Raw genomic sequence first — 23,701 nt, forward strand, 5'->3', positions numbered from 1 at the left:
CCACCGCCCCGCCCCGGCCCCCCGCCGGCCGGGCCCCCCGCCGGCCGGGCCCCCGCCGCCCCGCCTCCTCCACCGCCCCGCCCCGGCCCCCCGTCGCCGGCCCCTCCCCGACCCGTCGCCGCCCCCACAGTGAGCCCCTCCCTTTTTTTCTGTTTTTTTTTTTCTGTTTAGATAAGGTTTTTTAGTTTAAGTTTTTTCAGTTTAGAATTAATTAGTTTAGGTTATTTAGTTTAATTAGTTTAGGTTTAATTAGTTTAAATAGTTTAGTTTTAATTAGTTTAGGTTTAGGTTAAGTAGAAGGGGGAAGAAGAAGAAGAAGAAGAAGAAGAAGAAGAAGAAGAAGAAGAAGAAGAAGAAGAAGAAGAAGAAGAAGAAGAAGAAGAAGAAGAAGAAGAAGAAGAAGAAGAAGAAGAAGAAGAAGAAGAAGAAGAAGAAGAAGAAGAAGAAGAAGAAGAAGAAGAAGAGGAGGAGGAGGAGGAGGAGGAGGAGGAGCAGAAGAAGAAGAAGAAGAAGAAGAAGAAGAAGAAGAAGAAGAAGAAGAAGAAGAAGAAGAAGAAGAAGAAGAAGAAGAAGAAGAAGAAGAAGAAGAAGAAGAAGAGGAGGAGGAGGAGGAGGAGGAGGAGGAGGAGGAGGAGAAAGAAGAAGAAGAAGAAGAAGAAGAAGACGGGGGATGAGAAGAAGTAGAAGAATGAGAAGAAGTAGAAGTAGTAGAAGAATGAGAAGACCCCCTGACCCCCTGACCCCCCAACCCCGACACCACACCCCGACACCCGACCCCGACTCCACCCCGACACCCGACCCCCTAACCCCCTGACCCCGACACGACACCCCGACCCCCCGACCCCCTAACCCCCTGACCCCGACACGACACCCCGACCCCCCGACCCCGAAACAGCACCCCGACCCCGACACGGCACCCCGACACCGACACGGCACCCCGACACCGACACGACACCCCGACCCCCGACACGACACCCCCGACACCCCGACCCCGAGACCCCGACCCCGACCCCGACCCCGACCCCGACACCCCGACCCCGAGCCTGACCCGACACCCCGACCCCGACACCGACACGGCACCCCGACCCCGACCCGGCACCCCGACCCGACACCCCGACCCCGACACGGCACCCCGAGACCGACACGACACCCCGACCCCCGACACCTCCCGAAAAGGTGTTCTTTGGCCTTCCAGAAGCCGACGGGGTCATATATTTGTGAATTATTAGTTAGGTCATATATCTTTTGATTTTGTTATGAAAAACATCATATATAATTGTGTTGATCGGGTAGTTTTAAATGTGCAGTTGTTTCATCGCTGCGAGGTTTGGTGTTCGACGACCTCGCCGTGCGTTTGACGAGCTCTGCCCCTTCGTTCGTGGGTGAGCACAAATGACATGTCCTCCTCCCCCATTAATTATTTGATCTATTCCGATGAAACTTGATAGCTAGATATATATGTGTCTTGAATCATCAGTATGCGTAACCAATATGTGTCTCCCGTTCGAAAGCGTCATAGTTATAAATATGCATGCATTTGCATATTTATAACCTTGATTCTTTCGAATTGTCCAACGCTATCCATGGACAGCCCGAGTATGTTTAGATTGGGTTCGTTTTCCCATATGCTTTGCTCCGGATCCGACGCATAAATTTCGTCAGTGCCTCCCCTGTTGTTCTCCGGGTACACATCCTCTCTGTTTATTGCAGAGACGTGTATCAAGAGAACAGCGGGGAGGTGCTGCCGAAATTTTGCGTAGGATCCGGGGCATCGCATGGGAAAATGAACCCAATCTAAACATACTCGGGTGGGATTAGGACCTATCATTACCTATTAGAGTGTAGGTTGCATGGACGTAATAAAATTGACAAAGTAGATCAACTGATGAATACATACATGGTGAATTATATATATATTTATTGTGTGTCTAGTAGCTCTGAAAGTCAAGATGAGTGATCGTGCGTGGATGTACACCGGTCACACTGGTCAGAACAAATGGAGCACTGAATGGTTCACAAAAACCAAGGGGTTTGTGCGAGCCGCATTTGCAAATGGCCAGAGGAAAACCTGGTGCCCCTGTTTACGGTGCGGCAATTGGGAAAAGAGGACAGAGGCTGAAATGGGCAAACACCTGCAGAAGAGTAGTTTTACGCCCGATTATACGGTGTGGACATTTCATGGTGAGTCTGCCCAACGTGACCGAGCTGAGGTGGATCGTCGTCGCACCGACGAGCATGGTACCGGGATGGAAAACATGGTGCAAGACTTTGATGATGCTCGGGATTCGGACGAGGAGATGGAGGAATCTGCAAAGGCCTTCAATGAAATGTTGGAGTCTTCAAAACGTCCGCTCCATGAGCACACTGAGCTTTGTCAGTTGGATGCCATCTCACAAGTAATGGCTCTGAAGGCTCAGTTCAACTTGGGCAGAGAATGCTACGATGCAATGATGACAGTACTTGGACGCTTTCTACCCAAAGGCCATGTAATGCCTGCAAACCTGTACCAGTCGGACAAAATCCTCCGTGCACTGAAGATGCCCTATGATAAGATACATGCCTGTGAGAAAGGATGTGTCTTGTTTAGGCTTGACTATGCGGACTTGAACTATTGTCCCATTTGCAAGTCTTCCAGGTATGTTGTGGTAGACAACGGTATGGGTGAGAAGACACAGACCAAAATCCCCGTTAGTGTTCTTCGGTATATGCCAATCGTACCAAGACTTCAACGTCTTTTCATGGTCGAAGAGACGGCCAGACAGATGACATGGCACAAAACGGGCAAAAGAACTGAACTAGATGCAGATGGGAATCTGATGATTGTACACACATCGGATGGTGTTGCGTGGAAAAAGTTTGATGAATTACATGGTGACAAAGCGGCAGATCCGAGGCATCCTCGAGTCGGCATCAGCACAGATGGGTTCGGTGTCTTTGGTATGACGGCAGCCCAATACAGTTGTTGGCCCGTATTTGTCTTTCCACTCAATCTCCCCCCGGACAGATTATGCAAAGAAAGGCAAGGTGACTGCTAGGGCGCCTTCCTCGCCGCCACCCCCAGCTGTTTCACCCGAGCACGTGACTGCTAGGGTGGACTCGTCCGAGGAGGAGGCTACACGGACTCCGGTCCACGAGCCTCCGGTCCACGGGTCTTGGGCCCACGAGCCTCGGGTCGACTGGCCTTTGGCCCATGAGAGTTCGGCCCACGAGACCCCCGGAGGAGCACACGTCCGGATGGGGTACCTGGCCGGATCAGCCCGAGGAGCCGAGTGGCCATGCTGATGATGGCGGGGAGCCGACTGATCTTGAGGAGGAGGGTGGCACCGTCTACCAGCGTGGTGCTACACGGCTCCCGTCCGTGCCGGCGACCCGCGAGCAGAGGTGGTTGATCTTCCCTGATGGGGAGAGGTATGTAAGTGCATTTAATATTTTTGTACCTTCTGCATTCACGTTTCTTCAAATAACTAATGTGTTGGCCTTGTCATGCTGCAGGGGTTGGGACCACCATCATAGTGTCCGCCGGCCCAACTCCGTCCTTGGAGTTCTTTGCCGGCAAAACTTCCCGGGGTTTGTCACGTTGCCTGGTGAGGGTCGGCTTCCAGAGCTTGGGTTGAGCTGGGAGCACTACGTGGCTGCCCCGGCCCCGCCGGATGTCATTATCGACGGTGTCGTGTGCGACACGAGGGCAGACATGGTGATCAGGACGTTCTGGGTAATTTCTCCTTTACACATTTCAAAATCTTCAACTAGCTAGTTATTAATTGTACTAATCAATATTGTCTCATTTGATTGCAGACATTCTACAGGTGTGAGGAGGGATACGAGGAGGACAGCGCAAATGTTATCCAGAACGTCTGCAAGCGCCTACTCCAGAACTTACGGCACGAGGCTCGGGTGCAGGCTGTTCGAGACTACTACGCCTTGCGTGGTATCAAGAAGACCAAGCCGGCGTGCCGCGATAAGTTCCTGAGTAAGGAGCAGTACATGAAGGTAATTCTTAAGGCCTTCTACTTAAGTTTCTTCATTTAGTAATTCTTAGCCGTAGCGCTCAAGTTTCTATTTGCTAACTTAGGCGCCTCCGAGATGGTGTGCGGATCGGATGGATTGTTGGGAGGTGTTGGTCGATGAGTGGTGCTCACAAGAATGGCTAGCCCTCCACAACCAGGCCAAGGACAAACGTGCCCAAATGGAAGGTGTGCCACACCATCAAGGCAGCTCCAACTTATATCAGTTCGGGCGCAACTGGGTATGTGGTTTGCTTCATGATTCATGCAATTCATTCATCATGCTAGCTTGAGCCCTTTAATTACTAATTTTCATTGTTTCTCTCTTTCAGGCACGCTACAATAAGGCGGATAAGGTGCCAGAGGTGTACGACCTGTATGCCATGGCCCACACTGGCTCTTTCAAGAAAGTCAAGGCTTTCTCTCAGTCTGACCTCGATGATGCAAACAACTTCACCAACATCTCCTCCCACAACAAGCTCGTGAGATATAGAGATGAGGGGAAGGCGAGGAAAGGGGAGGACTTTAACCCGAACCAGGGTCCCATTGATCCAGAGCTGGTGATGATATCTGGTGGCGGGAGGTCCCATGGCTCCATAGCCATTGGAGATGGACTTATCCGTTGTCCTAGCACTCTCCCGGAGATCAAGGCGCGCCAGTCGAGCTCCGCTCCTGAGATAAGGCCTTGTGAACGGCCAGTGCAACTCGCCATCAAGGTTAGTGATACGTACTCAGTTATATTTCTCCATTACATTGTGTGCGCTTCCATCAATGATTACAAATGGTCATGTGAGTGGTGTTGCAGGCTGCTATACAGACTGAGAGAGATAGAACGGAGAAACTTCTGGCGGAGGCGGCGGAGAGGTAGCGGGAGATGGAGGAGAGGACGAAAAAGATGATGGAGGAGGAGAGGGCACGGAATGACATGCAGGCAAGGGCCATGTACGAGCTCCTTGTGGTAAGTTTCTTCTGCAGATTACTTGCTAGTCTTAACATTTGAGTCTCATTACTAACTAGTATGACTCTGTTCTGAAAACCAAATGTGCAGTCTGTGTGCGAGAAGTCCGGTCAGCCCGCTCCGCCGATGCCAGTGATTGCTCCTGGGAGCACGGTGAGTTTAGTTTGAATGGACATTACTTGGTAGTCTTAACATTTGAGTGTCGTAATGCTAACGAGACATTGGAAATGATCTTTGGTGCAGCTTAACTCCAGAAACGCATCGCACGATCCTTCTCCAGGTAGCGGCACTAGCCACCCCGCTCCTACACCTCCCTGATCACGGTAAGTTTCTCTAGTGTTTTGCTTAACAAATGCATAAAGACCTAGACTTAGCTTTATTTCCTCCAATATGCTTACCATAATGACCTAGAGTTAGCTTATTTTCCTCCAAAATGACCCATTTTACCTAGGTTAGCTTATAAATGATGCAGTTCATCCAAGTTAGCTCAAAAATGACCCATTTTACCTACATTAGCTCCTAAATGATCCATTTTACCTACGTTAGCTTTAAAATGGCCCATTTCACCTAGGTTAACTCCAAAATGACCCATCTTACCTAGGTTATCTCATAAACGATCCATTTCAACTAATTTAGCTCATAAACGATCCATTTGACCTAAGTGAGCTAAAAAACGATCCATTTAACCTAAATTAGCTCTTAAATGATCCATTTCACCTAAGTTAGCTCAAAAAGATCCATTTCAACTAAATTAGCTCTAAAATGACCCATTTTACGTAGATGAGCTCCTAAATGATCCATTTTACCTACGTTAGCTTTGAAATGACCCATTTCACCTAGGTTAGCTCCAAAATGACCCATTTCACCTAGGTTAGCTCCAAAATGACCCATTTCACCTTACTTAGCTCAAAAACGATGCCCTTCACCTTAGTTAGCTCATAAACGACCCATTTCAACTAAGTTAGCTCATAAATGATCCATTTCAACTAAGTTAGCTCATAAACAACCCATTTCAACTTAGTTAGCTCATATATGATCCATTTCACCTAAGTTAGCTCATAAATGACATATACTTCTTGTTCTAGTCTTCTTCTTGTTCTAGTCACCTATTTCTAACTTTCTTATTTACCATTTTGCAGATTTCATTTACTTCATGGAAGCTAGCTTGCTATGATGGAGTGCTTGCTTTTCCTTTGATGAAACTTTGCATTGTATCTAGCTTGCTATGATGGAACTTGCTATCTTCATGAAACATTGCATTGTAATATATATATGGATGGAACAATGTGTATGGATGGAACTTGCTTATGTATGAACAATGTGTATGGATGAAACTGATGTGATATGTGATATGAAACTTATGTGCTGGATATGTGCTGGATATGTGATATGAAACTTATATATTTTCTGTGCAAATTGTGGGATTTAATAAAAAACAGAAAAAAACAGACAATATGCAGGCTCTTTGCCGTCTGCCACCGACGGAAAAGAGCTCTTTGCCGTCTGCCGCGGACGGCAAAGAAGCCACGTGGCAGCCAACTGTGCTTCCTTGGAGCTGACCCATTGGGTCAGTTTGCCTACAGTGGCAGACGGCAAAGACTTTGCCGTCCGTGGCAGACGGCAAAGAACCTGCACTTTGCCATCAGTGGCAGACGGCAAAGAACCTGCCATCTAGTGACGTGTAGATGACATCATAAGGTGGACGGCAAAGACCAGAGAAATTTTGCCGTCTGCGGCGGATGGCAAAGGTCTGCCGTTAGCCACTTAACGGGCTGACAGCGCAATTATTGTCGTCCGCCCTCTTTGCCGTCCGCCGCAGACGGCAAAGAGCCTTTGCCGTCCGCCGCCAGGAAGCAGACGGCAAAGCAGCTGTTTACCGTAGCCTTCTTTGCCGGAGCCTTTTGCCGTCCGCCTTTCGAGCCTTTGCCGTCCGCCGTGGCAGACGGCAAAGTAGCTGTTTCCTGTAGTGTAGGGCATATTTCCAACAGTCTCCCACTTGCACTAGAGTCAATAAGCTAGTTACATTGTGATGAATCGTACACCCATAGAGTTCTGGTGTTGATCATGTTTCGCTCGTGGAAGAGGTTTAGTCAACGGATCTGCGACATTCAAATCCATATGCACTTTACAAATATCTATGTCTCCATTTTGAACATTTTCACGAATGGAGTTGAAGCGACGCTTGATGTGCCTGGTCTTCTTGTGAAACCTGGGCTCCTTGGCAAGGGCAATAGCTCCAGTGTTATCACAAAAGAGAGTCATCGGCCCCGATGCATTGGGAATAACTCCTAGGTCGGCAATGAACTCCTTCATCCAGATTGCTTCATGTGCTGCCTCCGAGGCTGCCATGTACTCCGCTTCACATGTAGATCCCGCCATGACGCTTTGCTTGCAACTGCACCAGCTGACTGCCCCACCATTCAAAATATACACGTATCCGGTTTGTGACTTATAGTCATCCAGATCTGTGTCGAAGCTAGCATCGACGTAACCCTTTACGACGAGATCTTTGTCACCTCCATAAACGAGAAACATATCCTTAGTCCTTTTCAGGTACTTCAGGATGTTCTTGACCGCTGTCCAGTGTTCCATGCCGGGATTACTTTGGTACCTTCCTACCAAACTTACGGCAAGGTTTACATCAGGTCTGGTACACAGCATGGCATACATAATAGACCTTATGGCCGAGGCATAGGGGACGGCACTCATCTTTTCTCTATCTTCTGCCGTGGTCGGGCATTGAGCCGTGCTCAATCTCACACCTTGCAATACAGGCAAGAACCCCTTCTTGGACTGATCCATATTGAACTTCTTCAACATCTTGTCAAGGTATGTGCTTTGTGAAAGACCTATGAGGCGTCTCGATCTATCTCTATAGATCTTGATGCCTAATATGTAAGCAGCTTCTCCAAGGTCCTTCATTGAAAAACACTTATTCAAGTAGGCCTTTATACTTTCCAAGAATTCTATATCATTTCCCATCAATAGTATGTCATCCACATATAATATGAGAAATGCTACAGAGCTCCCACTCACTTTCTTGTAAACACAGGCTTCTCCATAAGTCTCTGTAAACCCAAACACTTTGATCATCTCATCAAAGCGAATGTTCCAACTCCGAGATGCCTGCACCAGCCCATAGATTGAGCGCTGGAGCTTGCATACTTTGTCAGCATTCTTAGGATTGGCAAAACCTTCCGGCTGCATCATATACAATTCTTCCTTAAGGAAGCCGTTAAGGAATGCCGTTTTGACGTCAATTTGCCATATTTCATAATCGTAGAATGCGGCAATTGCTAACATGATTCGGACGGACTTCAGCTTTGCTACGGGTGAGAAGGTCTCATCGTAGTCAACTCCTTGAACTTCTCGATAACCCTTAGCGACAAGTCGAGCTTTATAGATGGTAACATTTCCATCCGCGTCCGTCTTCTTCTTAAAGATCCATTTATTTTCTATCCCTCGCCGATCATCGGGCAAGTCTGTCAAAGTCCACACTTTGTTTTCATACATGGATCCTATCTCAGATTGCATGGCTTCAAGCCATTTGTTGGAATCTGGACCCGCCATTTCTTCTTCATAGTTCGAAGGTTCACCGTTATCCAACAACATGATTTCCAGGACAGGGTTGCCGTACCACTCTGGTGCGGAACGTGTCCTTGTGGACCCACGAAGTTCAGTGGTAACTTGATCATGATCGTCATCATTAACTTCCTCTCTAGTCGGTGCAGGCACCACAGAAACATTTTCTTGTGCTGCGCTACTTTCCGGTTCGAGAGGGGTCATCTCATCAAGTTCCACTTTCCTCCCACTTACTTCTTTCGAGAGAAACTCTTTCTCTAGAAAAGACCCGTTCTTGGCAACGAAGATCTTGCCTTCGGATCTGAGGTAGAAGGTATACCCAATGGTTTCCTTAGGGTATCCTATGAAGACGCATTTTTCCGACTTGGGTTCGAGCTTTTCAGGTTGAAGTTTCTTGACATAAGCATCGCATCCCCAAACTTTAAGAAACGACAGCTTATGTTTCTTTCCAAACCATAATTCATATGGTGTCGTCTCAACGGATTTCGACGGAGCCCTATTTAAAGTGAATGCGGCAGTCTCTAAAGCATAACCCCAGAATGATAGCGGTAGATCGGTAAGAGACATCATAGATCGCACCATATCCAATAGAGTGCGATTACGACGTTCGGACACACCATTACGCTGAGGTGTTCTAGGCAGCATGAGTTGTGAAACAATTCCACATTTCCTTAAGTGTGTGCCAAATTCGTGACTCAAATATTCCCCTCGACGATCTGATCGTAAGAACTTTATTTTCCTGTCACGTTGATTCTCAACCTCACTCTGAAATTCCTTGAACTTTTCAAAGGTCTCAGACTTGTGTTTCATTAAGTAGACATACCCATATCTACTCAAGTCATCAGTGAGGCTGAGAACATAACGATAGCCACCGCGAACCTCAACGCTCATTGGACCGCACACATCAGTATGTATAATTTCCAATAAGTTGGTTGCTCGCTCCACTGTTCCGGAGAACGGACTCTTGGTCATTTTGCCCATGAGGCATGGTTCGCACGTGTCAAATGATTCATAATCAAGAGACTCCAAAAGTCCATCTGCATGGAGTTTCTTCATGCGTTTGACACCAATGTGACCAAGGCGGCAGTGCCACAAGTATGTGGGACTATCATTATCAACCTTACATTTCTTGGCATTCACACTATGAATATGTGTAACATCACGTTCGAGATTCATTAAGAATAAACCATTGACCAGCGGGGCATGACCATAAAACATATCTCTCATATAAATAGAACTACCATTATTCTCGGATTTAAATGAGTAGCCATCTCGCATTAAACGAGATCCAGATACAATGTTCATGCCCAAAGCTGGCACTAAATAACAATTATTGAGGTTTAAAACTAGTCCCGTAGGTAAATGTAGAGGTAGCGTGCCGACGGCGATCACATCGACCTTGGAACCATTCCCGACGCACATTTGATCTACAAGACATATTGTAAAGGTTTTTAGACTAAGTTCATGATAATTAAGTTCATCTAATCAAGTTATTAACGAACTCCCACTCAGACAGACATCCCTCTAGTCATCTAAGTGATACATGATCCGAGTCAACTAGGCCGTGTCCGATCATCACGAGACACGGACTAGTCATCATCGGTGAACATCTTCATGTTGGTCGTATCTGCTATACGACTCATGTTCGACCTTTCGGTCTCTTGTGTTCCGAGGCCATGTCTGTACATGCTAGGCTCGTCAAGTCAACCTAAGTGTATTGCGTGTGTAAATCTGGCTTACACCCGTTGTATGCGAACGTTAGAACCTATCACACCCGATCATCACGTGGTGCTTCGGAACAATGAACCTTCACAACGGTGCACAGTTAGGGGGAACACTTTCTTGAAATTTTAGCGAGGGATCATCTTATTTATGCTACCGTCGTTCTAAGCAAATAAGATGTAAAACATGATAAACATCACATGCAATCAAATAGTGACATGATATGGCCAATATCATTTTGCTCCTTTTGATCTCCATCTTCGGGGCGCCATGTTCATCATCGTCATCGGCATGACACCATGATCTCCATCATCATGATCTCCATCATCGTGTCTTCATGAAGTTGTCTCGCCAATTATTACTTCTACTACTATGGCTAACGGTTAGCAATAAAGTAAAGTAATTACATGACGTTTCAGTTGACACGCAGGTCATAAATAAATTAAGACAACCCCTAGGCTCCTGCCGGTTGTCATACTCATCGACATGCAAGTCGTGATTCCTATTACAAGAACATGATCAATCTCATACATCACATATATCATTCATCACATCCTTCTGGCCATATCACATCACATGACACTTGCTGCAAAAACAAGTTAGACGTCCTCTAATTGTTGTTGCAAACTTTTACGTGGCTGCTATAGGTTTCTAGCAAGAACAATTCTTACCTACGCCAAAACCACAACGTGATATGCCAATTTCTATTTACCCTTCATAAGGACCCTTTTCATCGAATCCGATCCGACTAAAGTGGGAGAGACAGACACCCGCTAGCCACCTTATGCAACTAGTGCATGTCAGTCGGTGGAACCAGTCTCACGTAAGCGTACGTGTAAGGTTGGTCCGGGCCGCTTCATCCGACGATGCCGCCGAATCAAGATAAGACTAGTAACGACAAGTAAATTGACAAAATCAACGCCCACAACAACTTGTGTTCTACTCGTGCATAGAAACTACGCATAGACCTAGCTCATGATGCCACTGTTGGGGATCGTAGCAGAAATTAAAATTTTCTACGCATCACCAAGATCAGTCTATGGAGTTTACTAGCAACGAGAGGGGAGGAGTGCATCTACATACCCTTGTAGATCGCGAGCGGAAGCGTTCAAGAGAACGGGGTTGATGGAGTCGTACTCGTCGTGATCCAAATCACCGATGATCCAAGCGCCGAACGGACGGCACCTCCGCGTTCAACACACGTACGGAGCGGTGACGTCTCCCACGCCTTGATCCAGCAAGGAGGAGGGAGAGGTTGAGGAAGAAGGCTCCAAGCGCAGCACGACAGCGTGGTGGTGGTGGACTGACAGTTCTCCGGCAGGGCTTCGCCAAGCACACGCGGAGGAGGAGAGGTGTTGGGGAGGGGAGGGGCTGCGCCTTAGATGTGTTGCTGCAGCCCTCCCCTCACCCCTCTATTTATAGGGAGAAGGGGGAAGGGGGCCGGCCCCTCTAGATGGGATCTAGAGGGGGGCGGCGGCCAAGGGGGAGGTGGCTTGCCCCCCAAGCAAGGGGGGGGCGCCCCCCTTTAGGGTTTCCCCCAAACCCTTGGCGCATGGGCCCTAGAGGGTTGGCGCCCAGCCCACTAAGGGCTGGTTCCCTTCCACCTACAACCCATAAGGCCCTCTGGGGCAGGTGGACCCTCCCGGTGGACCCCTAGAACCCCTCCGGTGGTCCCGGTACAATACCGGTATACCCCCGAATATTTCCGGTGACCGTATGGTGACTTCCCATATATAAATCTTTACCTCCGGACCATTCCGAAACTCCTCGTGACGTCCGGGATCTCATCCGGGACTCCGAACAACATTCGTTAATCACATACAAACCTTCCTTATAACCCTAGCGTCATCGAACCTTAAGTGTGTAGACCCTACGGGTTCGGGAATCATGCAGACATGACCGAGACACCTCTCTAGCCAATAACCAACAGCGGGATCTGGATACCCATGTTGGCTCCCACATATTCCACGATGATCTCATCGGATGAACCATGATGTCGAGGATTCAAGCAATCCCGTATACAATTCCCTTTGTCAATCGGTACGTTACTTGCCCGAGATTCGATCGTCGGTATCCCAATACCTCGTTCAATCTCGTTACCGGCAAGTCACTTTACTCGTTCCGTAATGCATGATCCCGTTACTAACTACTTAGTCACATTGAGCTCATTATGATGATGCAATACCGAGTGGTCCCAGAGATACCTCTCCGTCATACGGAGTGACAAATCCCAGTCTCGATCCGAGCCAACCCAACAGACACTTTCGGAGATACCTGTAGTGCACCTTTATAGCCACCCAGTTACGTTGTGACGTTTGGTACACCCAAAGCATTCCTACGGTATCCGGGAGTTGCACGATCTCATGGTCTAAGGAAATGATACTTGACATTAGAAAAGCTTCAGCAAACGAACTACACGATCTAGTGCTATGCTTAGGATTGGGTCTTGTCCATCACATCATTCTCCTAATGATGTGATCCCGTTATCAATGACATCCAATGTCCATGGTCAGGAAACCGTAACCATCTATTGATCAACGAGCTAGTCAACTAGAGGCTCACTAGGGACATGTTATGGTCTATGTGTTCACACATGTATTACGATTTCCGGATAACACAATTATAGCATGAACAATAGACAATTATCATGAACAAGGAAATATAATAATAACCATTTTATTATTGCCTCTAGGGAATATTTCCAACAGGCAGAACATCAGAAGCCAGCAGGATTACTGCAGCCTATGCCGATACCCGAATGGAAGTGGGATAAGCTTGGCATGGATTTCATCACCGGATTGCCCAGGACCCGATCGGGATATGATTCTATCTGGGTAGTAGTTGATCGCTTGACTAAAGTAGCTCACTTTATCCCAGTCAAGACCACCTATACAAGTGCGAAGTTGGCCAAGATATATATGACCAGGATCGTATGTCTGCACGGAGTTCCGAGGACCATCGTATCAGATAGAGGAACACAGTTTACTTCAAAGTTTTGGCATCAGTTGCACCAGACTTTGGGTATGAGGCTAGAGTTTAGTACAGCCTTTCATCCGCAGACAGATGGACAGACGGAGAGAGTTAATTAGATTCTGGAGGATATGTTGAGAGCTTGTGCGCTGGATTATGGATCTAGTTGGGATGACAATTTGCCCTACATAGAGTTCTCGTACAACAATAGCTACCAGGCCAGTTTGAAGATGGCACCGTTCGAGGCCCTGTATGGACGAAGGTGCAGAACACCGTTGATGTGGGATGAAATTGGAGACCGACAGTTGTTTGGACCAGATTTGATCAAGGAGTCTGAAGAGAAGGTTAAGTTGATTTGAGACAGACTGAAGGTAGCTCAGTCCCGACAGAAGAGTTATGCAGACTCAAAACGCAAGGAGGTAGTCTATGAAATCAGAGACAGAGCATATCTGCGAGTGTCGCCTCTGCGAGGAGTTAAACGTTTTTGAGTTAAAGGAAAGTTAGCCCCGAGATTTGTAGGACCATACCGAGTTTTGGAACGTATGGGAGAGGTTGCCTACAAGTTGGAGTTACCCGAAGGACTGTCAGGAGTTCGTGATGTGTTTCACGTTTCCCAGTTGAAGAAGTGTCATGCTGAGATGGCTGATATACCCCTGAGAGATACAGTGCCCCTGGAAGCGATTCAGTTAGACAGTGATTTGACATATGAGGAGAAACCAGTCAGGATTCTCGAATTTGCCAGCCGAGTTACCCGCAACAAGGTTAGCAAGTTTTGCAAAGTTCAGTGGAGCCACCATACCGAGGATGAAGCCACCTGGGAAAGTGAGGATGATCTACTCAAAGACCACCCACACCTATTTCTAGCCAACCCGAATATCGAGGGCGAGATTCATCTTAAGGGGGGTAGGTTTGTAACATCCCAAATTTTCAATTTGGAATGTTATACATAGATCATTCATGCATATCATATTTCATTTGCATATTTGCTTTGCGATCCTCGAAATTCTAAGCAACTCAAGAACCCACGGAGAGAGTTGGGGATTTCATCGTTTTCATATTTGAATTTTATCAAATATTAAAATAAGGGTCATTTGTTTTAAATTATTTTTCCCTCCGAAAATATTTCATATCAAAATATATGAGAGGGGATAATATGACTTCCCCAAAATAATGAAATATTGGAAGAAAAATATTAAAAACAAATAAACATTTTTATTTGGATTTTATTGCTATTTTATTTGAATTAGGAAAAATATGCGTTTTTCAAAATTGCACTAGAGTCCCAAATAAATGTCCACCTTGTCCGGTAGATTTTTAGAGACCGGGGAAAATTTATTTCAGGATTTTTGGAGTCCGTTTAGTATTTCTTTTCTTCGTTTTTCTGCGCGTCGGAATATTAAAAAAATGTGCAACCGCCTTACCGGGCAGTGTCCGACCTAGACACCAACCCGGCCGGCCTCTTTATAAGCCGGGGGCCCGAGACCCCGCAGCCCACCAGCCGCCGTGCCGCTCCTCCCGAACCCTAGCCGTCGCCTCGATCCGCGAGCCGCCGCCGCCACCGCTGCCGCGCACCGCCATCGCCCGCGCCGCCGCGCCGCCACTCGCCGCCGCTGCCCGGAGCCGCCGCCCCGCCCCGCCGGATCACGCCGCCGAGGTCGCCGCCCCCGCCGCCGGTTTTCGCGAGTTGACCGTCGTTTTTTTGCTTAGTTCGGTTTTTTTAGAAACCCTAGATCTGTTTTGTTTAAAAATAGATCGGTTCGGTTTTTCTCGGTTCGATTAAGTTGCGCACGTTTGTCCGTACGTTCGGTTTTAACGAACGCCGTTCACCCGTTAGTTACAGACAGCGAACGTTCGTTCGTTAGCCTGTTCGTCAGTTTTTCTTTTTCCAGGGTTTTTCGCGATTATTTTCGATCGCGATTTGTGACCCAATTTTCGTTTTAGTTTATCTTTTCGCTCGTTTATCGGAATCAGGCGATTCAAGCATTTAGATCTTTGTCTCGAAGCCCTCTTTCTGTTTAACCAACTTGAACAAGATTTTGGTACGGTAAAATTTGACTTTAGTCCAGGTTAGTAATCGGATCTTGTTTCTTTCGCAGTTTGAGTTTCGCTGCTCCGTTTGATTTGATTCTTTTTGCAAATCGAATCTCTTCAGTTGTGTTTTTCGATTAGATCTTCTTATTTGATTTTACCCGTGCATCTTTGATTGATTGCTTATGTATGCTATTATTTGTTCGCGATAGAATTCCCGAAGTGCGAAGCATGCTACTACGAGTCTCTAGGTTTTGCAGATCGTCAGCAAGGCAAGTAACACTTTGATCATACTCTTTTCATACCCAATTTTTATGCATTAGTTCCAATCCTCAAACACTGCATGATTAGGATGTGATTAACTTGTGGGTATTGGGAAGTAGTTGATGAGGTAGAAGCTATTGCCCTGTTTATTATCAACCCCTTGGGAGTTACTTCTACGTATGCTTATTTGCTATGCTATGCTCGTAAACGTGGTTTGGGTGAGTGAATCCATGACAGATGTGAGATTGTCATTTAATGGTTCAACTTAAGGTGGCAACTTTAATACACATCTGGGTGGATTGCTTGTTTTGGGCACCTAGGGAATCCAGTGTTGTCCTAGGAGATCCCGGGGATATACCGTGTGATCCTCCTACGGTCCGCCACCCAGGCTCAAAGGGACCGTGAGATATTTCATGCTAGAAACTTCCGTGTGCAGTCACAAGCCATTATGGGCTCTGGCATAGTTGAGTACGTTACATGGCCTCTTGAAGAGGTGTACTAGCAGATGTAGGGGAAAGTAGGTGTACCGGTCCACCCAGAGTAAAGAGTTCATGTTTCTGAAAGACTGTGTCTCGGTCATGTGTTACTCAAACACCATGTAGTGCGAGAAAACCAACGAAGGAGATCGGGTCTTGTGGGGAAAAGTGCGCAAACCTCTGCAGAGTGTACAATATAATCATGGTTAGCCGTGTCCCCGGTTATGGACATCTTGAGTATCTAGTACTTGGAGTATCCTATTGTATCTCGTCACTCTAAAATTAAACTGTTGGGTTGATGATTATTTTCCTTAATTGGGATTGAGATGGGGGGTACCATTCTCAGTGTTGTTCAACCACCATGATAGTTAAATAAAATTTATTCCTTTGTTGTAGGGAAAAATTGGCTTTTCGCAAAACATATTAACCATTACAGCCTCCACCAGCCATATATGCATGTAGTGATGGCAGTTATTATGTTCATTGCTTTACTGTGTTACTTTGCCAGCATATTCCATGTGTTGACCCGTTTTCGGGCTGCAACGTATTATGTTGCAGACCTTTCAGACGATGAGTAAGGTTTGCTAGGCCGTTGTCGTGCACTCAGCTATGTCGCTGGAGTTGATGGACTCACTTTATCTTTCAAGCCTTCCGCTGTTATTTTATTTAGATGGCCTTAAGCCATATTTATTGTAATGAGTTCTCTTTTGAGACATTCGATGTAATAAGTGTGTGATTGCACTCTGTTATAAATCCTTCGAGTACTTTGTGTGTTAGCATTACCGATCCAGGGATGACACTTATGCACAGATATTTGACCGTCTGAGGCGGATCGCTACACATGTCCGGCGGAGCCGGGTAGTCGGCCTCGCAGAGGAGGCGTGCCTCGTCCTCATGCAGGTGGAGGCGGCGGAAGCCGTGGCCGCCGGACCGTCGCCTAGGTAGCAATCGGCCATGGTCGTCGGCGGGGGAGAGAGGAGAGACACGGGTCAGCGGCGAGATGTCGAGAGGGGAGAGGGTTCTGAGGCGAAGGAGCGTGCGTTCACCGGCGAGGGAGGGCGGCCGCCGTGTGTACGCGTGGCGGGAGCGGGCGGGACGCGCGTCGCCGCGTCTTCACTGCGCCGACTGTGAGGCATCAATGGAAGGCTGATCGGCGAGGCAGTGCGGCAGCCTTCGCATTGATTCCCGCGGAAACCGAGGCGATGAGGACGACGAAGGCGCCGAGTTGCTGACTCGGCGGGCCCGCTTGTTTTCACGCCAACAATTGTTTCCCCCGGCGCCCCCGGGCGCCCCCCCCCCCCCCCAGCGCGCCGGTTTCGGCCTGGGTCCGCCGACGCCAAATTCGTTCCTAACCGGCAAAAAATGGGCTTCTGAAGACGCGACTGGTCCGATTTTTCTGCGCCGGCGATAAAAAAGGGCCTTGGGGGTTTTGTTGGGGGCGCGGTTGGAGATGCTATGAGAAGTGAAGGCAGTGAAACTGCTGCCTAAAGGAGAAAATTTCATCCAGCGTAGTGAGCTTAACTAGAGTAGTGAGGTTTAATAAAATCAAACAATGTACTGCATAGCTAGCATGTTGCATGGATGGATACCACCCATCGTCTCGCAGTTCCTTGCGCGGCCATGTGACCCATGCTAGCTCTGCCTGGCCAACAACCGATGCTCTCTTGCAAAATGCCAAGCAGAGGTCGGCCGCCAGCTTCCCTTCCAAAAAACACAGAGTAGCGCGAGGCCAGCTCACGGGCTATAGAATTGGCATGCAGCGCTCCGATCATTGCATCACAAAGCAACACACCAAGTAGCCACATCGCGCTTAGCTGGGTTCCAAGAGAGCTACTAGGCACGTAGCGACTAGCGGTCACGAGCGCGCGCCCATGGCTTCCACGTCGACGAGCTTCGTGGCCATGGCGCTCGTCACCGCCGTCATGCTCAGCACGTGCCATGCCGCGCGCCTCCTCGCCGACGTTCTGGCCTTGCCCACACCGATGCTGCCCCCCGTGCCCGTCATCCCTACAGTCCCTGCTGTGCCAAGTGGCATCGTTTCTATGGTTCCGACTGTACCAGGCGTCCCGACGGTTCCCACTGTGCCAGGTGTCCCAACGGTGCCCACAATTCCCACCGTCCGGGTGTACCGACGGTGCCCACGGTGCCAGGTGTGCCGACGGTACCAGTACCTGGCGCCGCCGTGCTGACCATCCCAGCAGTTCCCACCGTGCCAGACGTGCCGACAGTGCCGCTGCCGGCAGTACCCGGTGATGTCGTGCCGACAGTACCCACTGCACCGAGTGACGTGGCATCTATGCCGACGGCAGCTGTCGGCATAGGTGGTGGTCGGTGCGCCTCGAATCGATGACGAGGCACGGGCATCTGTGCCGACGGCCGCCCGTCTAAGCCGTCAGCATAGATCGGACGCCGTTAGCCGCACGTCACAAGCGGGGCCGCCGGGGCCGCATCTATGCCGACGACTTATGTATGCCGACGGCTGCTGTAGGCATAGGCTGGGGCTAAGCCGACGGCTGATATGTGCCGATGGTGGTCGTCGGCGTAGCTCTGGATAGTCCGACGGCCGCCCTACGCCGACGGCCCTGTTTCAGCTGTCGGCATGTCCAGGAGTAGGCCGACGGTGGCCGTCGGCATATATTTGGCCGTCGGCACCGTGGGCACCGGCCCCTATTCCGGTAGTGCCAGCTCATGTGCTATAAAATTGGCATGCATCGCTCCGATCATTGCATCACAAAGCAACCACACCAAGTAGCCACATCGCGCTTAGCTGGGTTCCAAGAGAGCTAGCTACCAGGTAAGTAGTGACTAACGGTCACGAGCGCGCGCCCATGGCTTCCACGTCGACGAGCTTCGTGGCCATGGCGCTCGTCATGGCCGTCATGCTCAGCACCTGCCATTCTGCGCGCCTCCTCGCCGACGTTCTGGCCTTGCCCACACCGATGCTGCCCCCCGTGCCGGTCGTCCCTACAGTCCCCGCCGTGCCAGGCGGCGTCGTTCCTACGGTGCCCACCGTGCTGAACGTGCCGATGGTTCCCACCGTGCCAGGTGTCCCGACGGTGCCAACAGTTCCCATCGTGCCCGGCGTGCCGACGGTGCCCACCGTGCCAGGCGTGCCGACGGTACCAGTACCTGGCGCCGTCGTACCGACCATCCCGGCGGTTCCCACCGTGCCAGGCGTGCCGACTGTGCCGGTACCTGGCGCCGTCGTGCCGACAGTACCCACTGCGCCGAGCGTGCCGACGATTCCCACGGTGCCAGGCGTTCCGACGTTGCCTATGCCGTCCGTTCCCGACGTACCTAACGTGCCGCTGCCGCCGATGCCGTCCATCCCCGACCTGCCCAAGGTGCCACTGCCACCGATGTCGTCCGTCCCTGGCATGCCCAAGGTGCCAGTGCCGCCGGTGCCGTTTGTTCCCGGTGTGCCGGCCGTGCCATAGTTCATTGCACCTCCACCGTCGACGCACTAGACGTACGTGCGTACGTGCCTACATGTAATTAAACTTTAACGTTCCAACCATATGGTTACTTTAACTTGGTAATATTCGTTTGAGCAGCACTTGTGTCTACGTGCAAGTAAAAAAGAAAGAAGTACCCACGTGTGTACGTGTGTGGTATATCTTTACGATGGGTGCGTGTGGTGTGGAACTGTGGATGTGTGTAATGTATGCTTGTACGTTTATGTGGTGCAAGACATTGTTTGTGTAGGCAAAGGGGTATTGCTCCATGTATACGTGTGCCACTGTATAATATTATTTTCATTTGTATCAATATATACACTATTCATGTAGATATAAGCTTGAGTAGTTTGGCTTTACGTGTATGTATCTCAGATTGAAAAGCATATGTGACCCTAGAGATAGCTTTCAAATTATCCCAATATTATACAAATTTGTTTTTGGGGTACAATATATAATGTTCATATGCTTTATATGAGTTGTGCTGAAGAATAGTACCGGATGGAGTGGGGCGTTTTGGTGACCGGGCTCCATGGAGCCTGAAATTTTTGAAAAATTGAAAATTGGAACTTCAGTTTAAAAAAACCTGAAAAAAATGCAAGTATACAAAGATGAAATGTAGTATATGTGTCTAAAAAATCAGGATGAAATACCTTAAAATATGATCTGTACAAAAAACAAATTCATGGACTTTGAGGATGAATAGTATCACTAGATGGCCCGTTACGCCAATTGGCGCAGAGACCAACTCCAGCCCAAAAGCAAAGTAGACTACTTGAAGGATTTTTTTCCTCAACTGGTTGCAAATGATTATGTTCATACTATGTTTCTATTTCCTTGGCAATGATCATTGCCCATAGCCCACTTTCGCAATTTGTTTTTGATGACATGAGACTTTGTTCATGATGGATTTTTTTCTCAACTGTCTACAACTGCACAATGACCGATTACAACCATAAATTAAGCAAGCCATAGGCGACACATTACTTTTGATTGATCTGTGCTAATGTCCAACTATGCTTCTTTGGACGGTTTTCTTAAGCAAGGAAAACCATTAGGGAGTGTTGAATTATTGATATGTCTCAATATATCTATATTTTTTATTGTTTCATGCAATTATCTTATCACTTTTATATACTTTATAGCATATATATTATTATTTTCGGACTAACCCATATTAATCTAGTGCCCAGTGCCAGTTGCTGTTTTATGCATGTTTTTGGTTTCACAAGAAATTAATATCTACAGAGGTCAAAATACTTTGTCGTTTAATACGATGTTTTTTTGGACAATGAAGGACCTAGGAAGCTTTGGGGGAGATCAAGAGGAGCTAAGGTGGCCACATGGCCACCCGACGCGGCTAGAGGGGTAGGGAGTGCCCCTAGGCCGTGTGGGGCCCACCTGCATCGCCTTACATTGATTCCAGCGCCATAAATTCCTATAAATATTGAAACCCTCCGAGATATTTTCAAACAATTTTTCCCGCCGCTGCAAGTTCCTGTTTCGCGAATATCCATCTGGAGGCCTATTCCGGAGTTCTACCAGAGGGGGAATCCATTGTTGGAGGCTTATTTAGCAACCTTGTTGCCTCCATAACAATGTGTGAGTAATTCCATTAGGACCTTAGGGCCCAAGTAGTAGCTAGATGGTTCTCTCTCTCTCTCTCTCTCTCTCTCTCTCTCTCTCTCTCTCTCTCTCTCTCTCTCGGATCATCAATACCATGTTCCCGTGAGCTGCTTCACATGATCAAGATCAATTCAATGTAAATCGGCGGTCTCTTTGTTGGGATATGATGAATTGTCACTTTATGATCAGATTGTCATTGAAATCAATTGAATCTTTTGTGGTTTCCTTGCAGTATAATTCAATAGTTTTGCATGCTCTCCGATCTATCTATCTTCTCGGGCCAAGTTCGATGGGTTTTTCTTTAGAGGGAGTGGTGCTTTGTACTGGGTTCAATATTGCGGTGCTCTAACCCAGTGACAATAAGGGCACATGTATTGCATAGTTGCCACTAAGGATAAAATGACGGTGTCTCGTCATATTGATTGATGTTTTATTGTCTACATTATGCCATCTTGCTTATTGTGATGCTTTGTTTCTTGCAAACTTAATACCTCGATAAGCATGTTGGTAGCGGTTTTGGGGTGGAGTATTAGTTGTAGATGCAGTTGGATAAACGGTCTACTTATCACGGACGTAATGCATATATGAGTTTATGCCATGAATGATCATAGTCGTAAATAAACATTGCAATTTAATCCACACATGGCATCAACAAAACCCACACACAGCCATCATAGCCAACCCAACTTTGAAAATAAAAACCAACCTAGCAATTACACACCACCCAAAACCTTACTTTCCAGCTGGAAGCCCCCATAGTGCAAGAACCCTAGCAAGATGGATCCAAGCCTAGGAGAGGTGACTGAAGAAGAGCATGAGGTGGTGGAGGTGAGGGGTAGCTGGGTGCGGCCACATAGACCAATGGTGGCGAGGCTCGGAGGGCACAGGCTGCGACATAATACTCGGTGGAGTACAACCGCTAGCTATTCAACAAGATCATGGAGTCTTGCAATGGGCAGGAGTATGAGGAGGTGTTCCCTGGTGGCAGGAGTCGTACCTTCAACCAAATCATCGGTAGGGTGAGGCGGAGGGTAACCTACATCGATAACCACCCAACCAGAGCTCGTTGGATGAGAATTACTTACCCTTGATGAATCCTGGTGTAATAACCCTCTATGTATGAAATCATCTAGTTTCTGCGGATCCTCTATGTATGAACCCTTTGATGAACTTGCTCTTTGTATGAACCCTTCATAAATTAAGTATCAGTGCCTACATGTGTTTAAATAAGTACTTTGGAGCGTGTCTTCTTATTTTGTTCACCACGCTCTAACCAAACAGATCATAAGAAGTTTAGCCAAACCAATTGGTCCATCATAATTTTGCAGACTGACACACTACAGATCAATGAGCACTTGCTAAACTACCATTAAATATAAAGGGCACCACACTTGGCAATACTTAATTAGTTCTAGGTTAAGTGGTCAGTGATCAAGGAAGCACCAACAAAACAACGTCAATTCTGCACTCTATATACCAGTATCACTGCATCATCTACTCTACTCTGCCATTTCAGTTACATGTGCTACATAGGCACAGTGACAGTGTTTCGACACAACAAACCACTCCAACAATGCTACATCTGAAAAAATAAATTCCACAAAAGCTTGATTTACTTCTAACTTACCTGCACATAGCAGCCTGCTACTGGGACCCACCTATCATAAACCTACTTAAAACTTAACCATTCGGTCAATAGAGTTTTCCGAAACAACAAACCAATTCCGTCACAGTTTTCTGAGAATTTTAAAAAAGAGGATGTTTTTTGGAAACCTAGCCCCAAAAGTCATAGTTTTTAGCTATATACTCTGTTAAATTGCATGTCACTGTGAACCCTCTTGAAAACTAAAGGCCAATCTTTCTAGAGAGCGTATGAAATAATTAATGGCCTCTTTGATCCATATGAATAAAAAAAGTAGGAAAACAAAAACAAAACATTGTAATTTGTGAACGGCATTCCAATGGAGCATTGGAGTGGTTGAATTTGCACCAAATTGTGCTTGTTCGATTGTAACATAGGGGATACCAAAATAATCTTTTCAAGCAATAGTACTGAAAGAAATATAGTGGAACAAATCCTTAGAAAAAAAACTCTATAGGACTCAACCCTACAAAACAAACAACCCACATTGCAAAAATCCCTAATGTTGCAATGTGCAAATTTCTTATGAAATTGTTCTGACAATACATGCCCTGGTTACATAGGTATTATTGCTGGTACTGATGCATATATTTTTCTCCCTTGTGGAACTTTTGAATTTCCATCTTCTCCTTTCTTTGAGAGAGAAACCATCTTTCACTATTTTTATAATATTTCAGGAACTTGAGATTTTCCAACCGATAAATTATGTTGTATCGACCTTGTCTGTATAAATAACTTCGGCACGATATTGACCTTCTGTGATCTATTCAAAGTCACCACAAAGGCCTTGTGTGTACGTTGCCTCTCCCACTGAAAGAATAATCCTCCTTTATGAGACACACATGTGTCATATCTGGGGTCTGATCTCTTGTGGGCTGATGGTGCAACCACCCTTCTAATCATCCAACAACATGTACGGTTGATTATTTGATTGGAATCAAATACACAGTATTTACAGAAAAAAGTCTTCGTTT

At 47.4% G+C, this 23,701-nt stretch overlaps 1 protein-coding gene across 1 annotated transcript; it reads left to right on the forward strand.

Moving 5' to 3' along the window:
* Positions 1-18,741: 18,741 nt before the first annotated feature.
* LOC109781384 (uncharacterized) lies at positions 18,742-20,000 on the forward strand. The gene has a single exon (XM_020339989.4). It carries the CDS (start codon positions 18,833-18,835, stop codon positions 19,439-19,441), a length of 609 nt encoding a protein of 202 aa, XP_020195578.1. The 5' UTR covers positions 18,742-18,832; the 3' UTR covers positions 19,442-20,000.
* The last annotated feature ends 3,701 nt before the right edge of the window (positions 20,001-23,701 follow it).

The sequence above is a fragment of the Aegilops tauschii genome, chromosome 5 (assembly GCF_002575655.3).
Source record: "Aegilops tauschii subsp. strangulata cultivar AL8/78 chromosome 5, Aet v6.0, whole genome shotgun sequence".
In the NCBI taxonomy this organism is placed as follows: Eukaryota; Viridiplantae; Streptophyta; class Magnoliopsida; order Poales; family Poaceae; genus Aegilops; species Aegilops tauschii.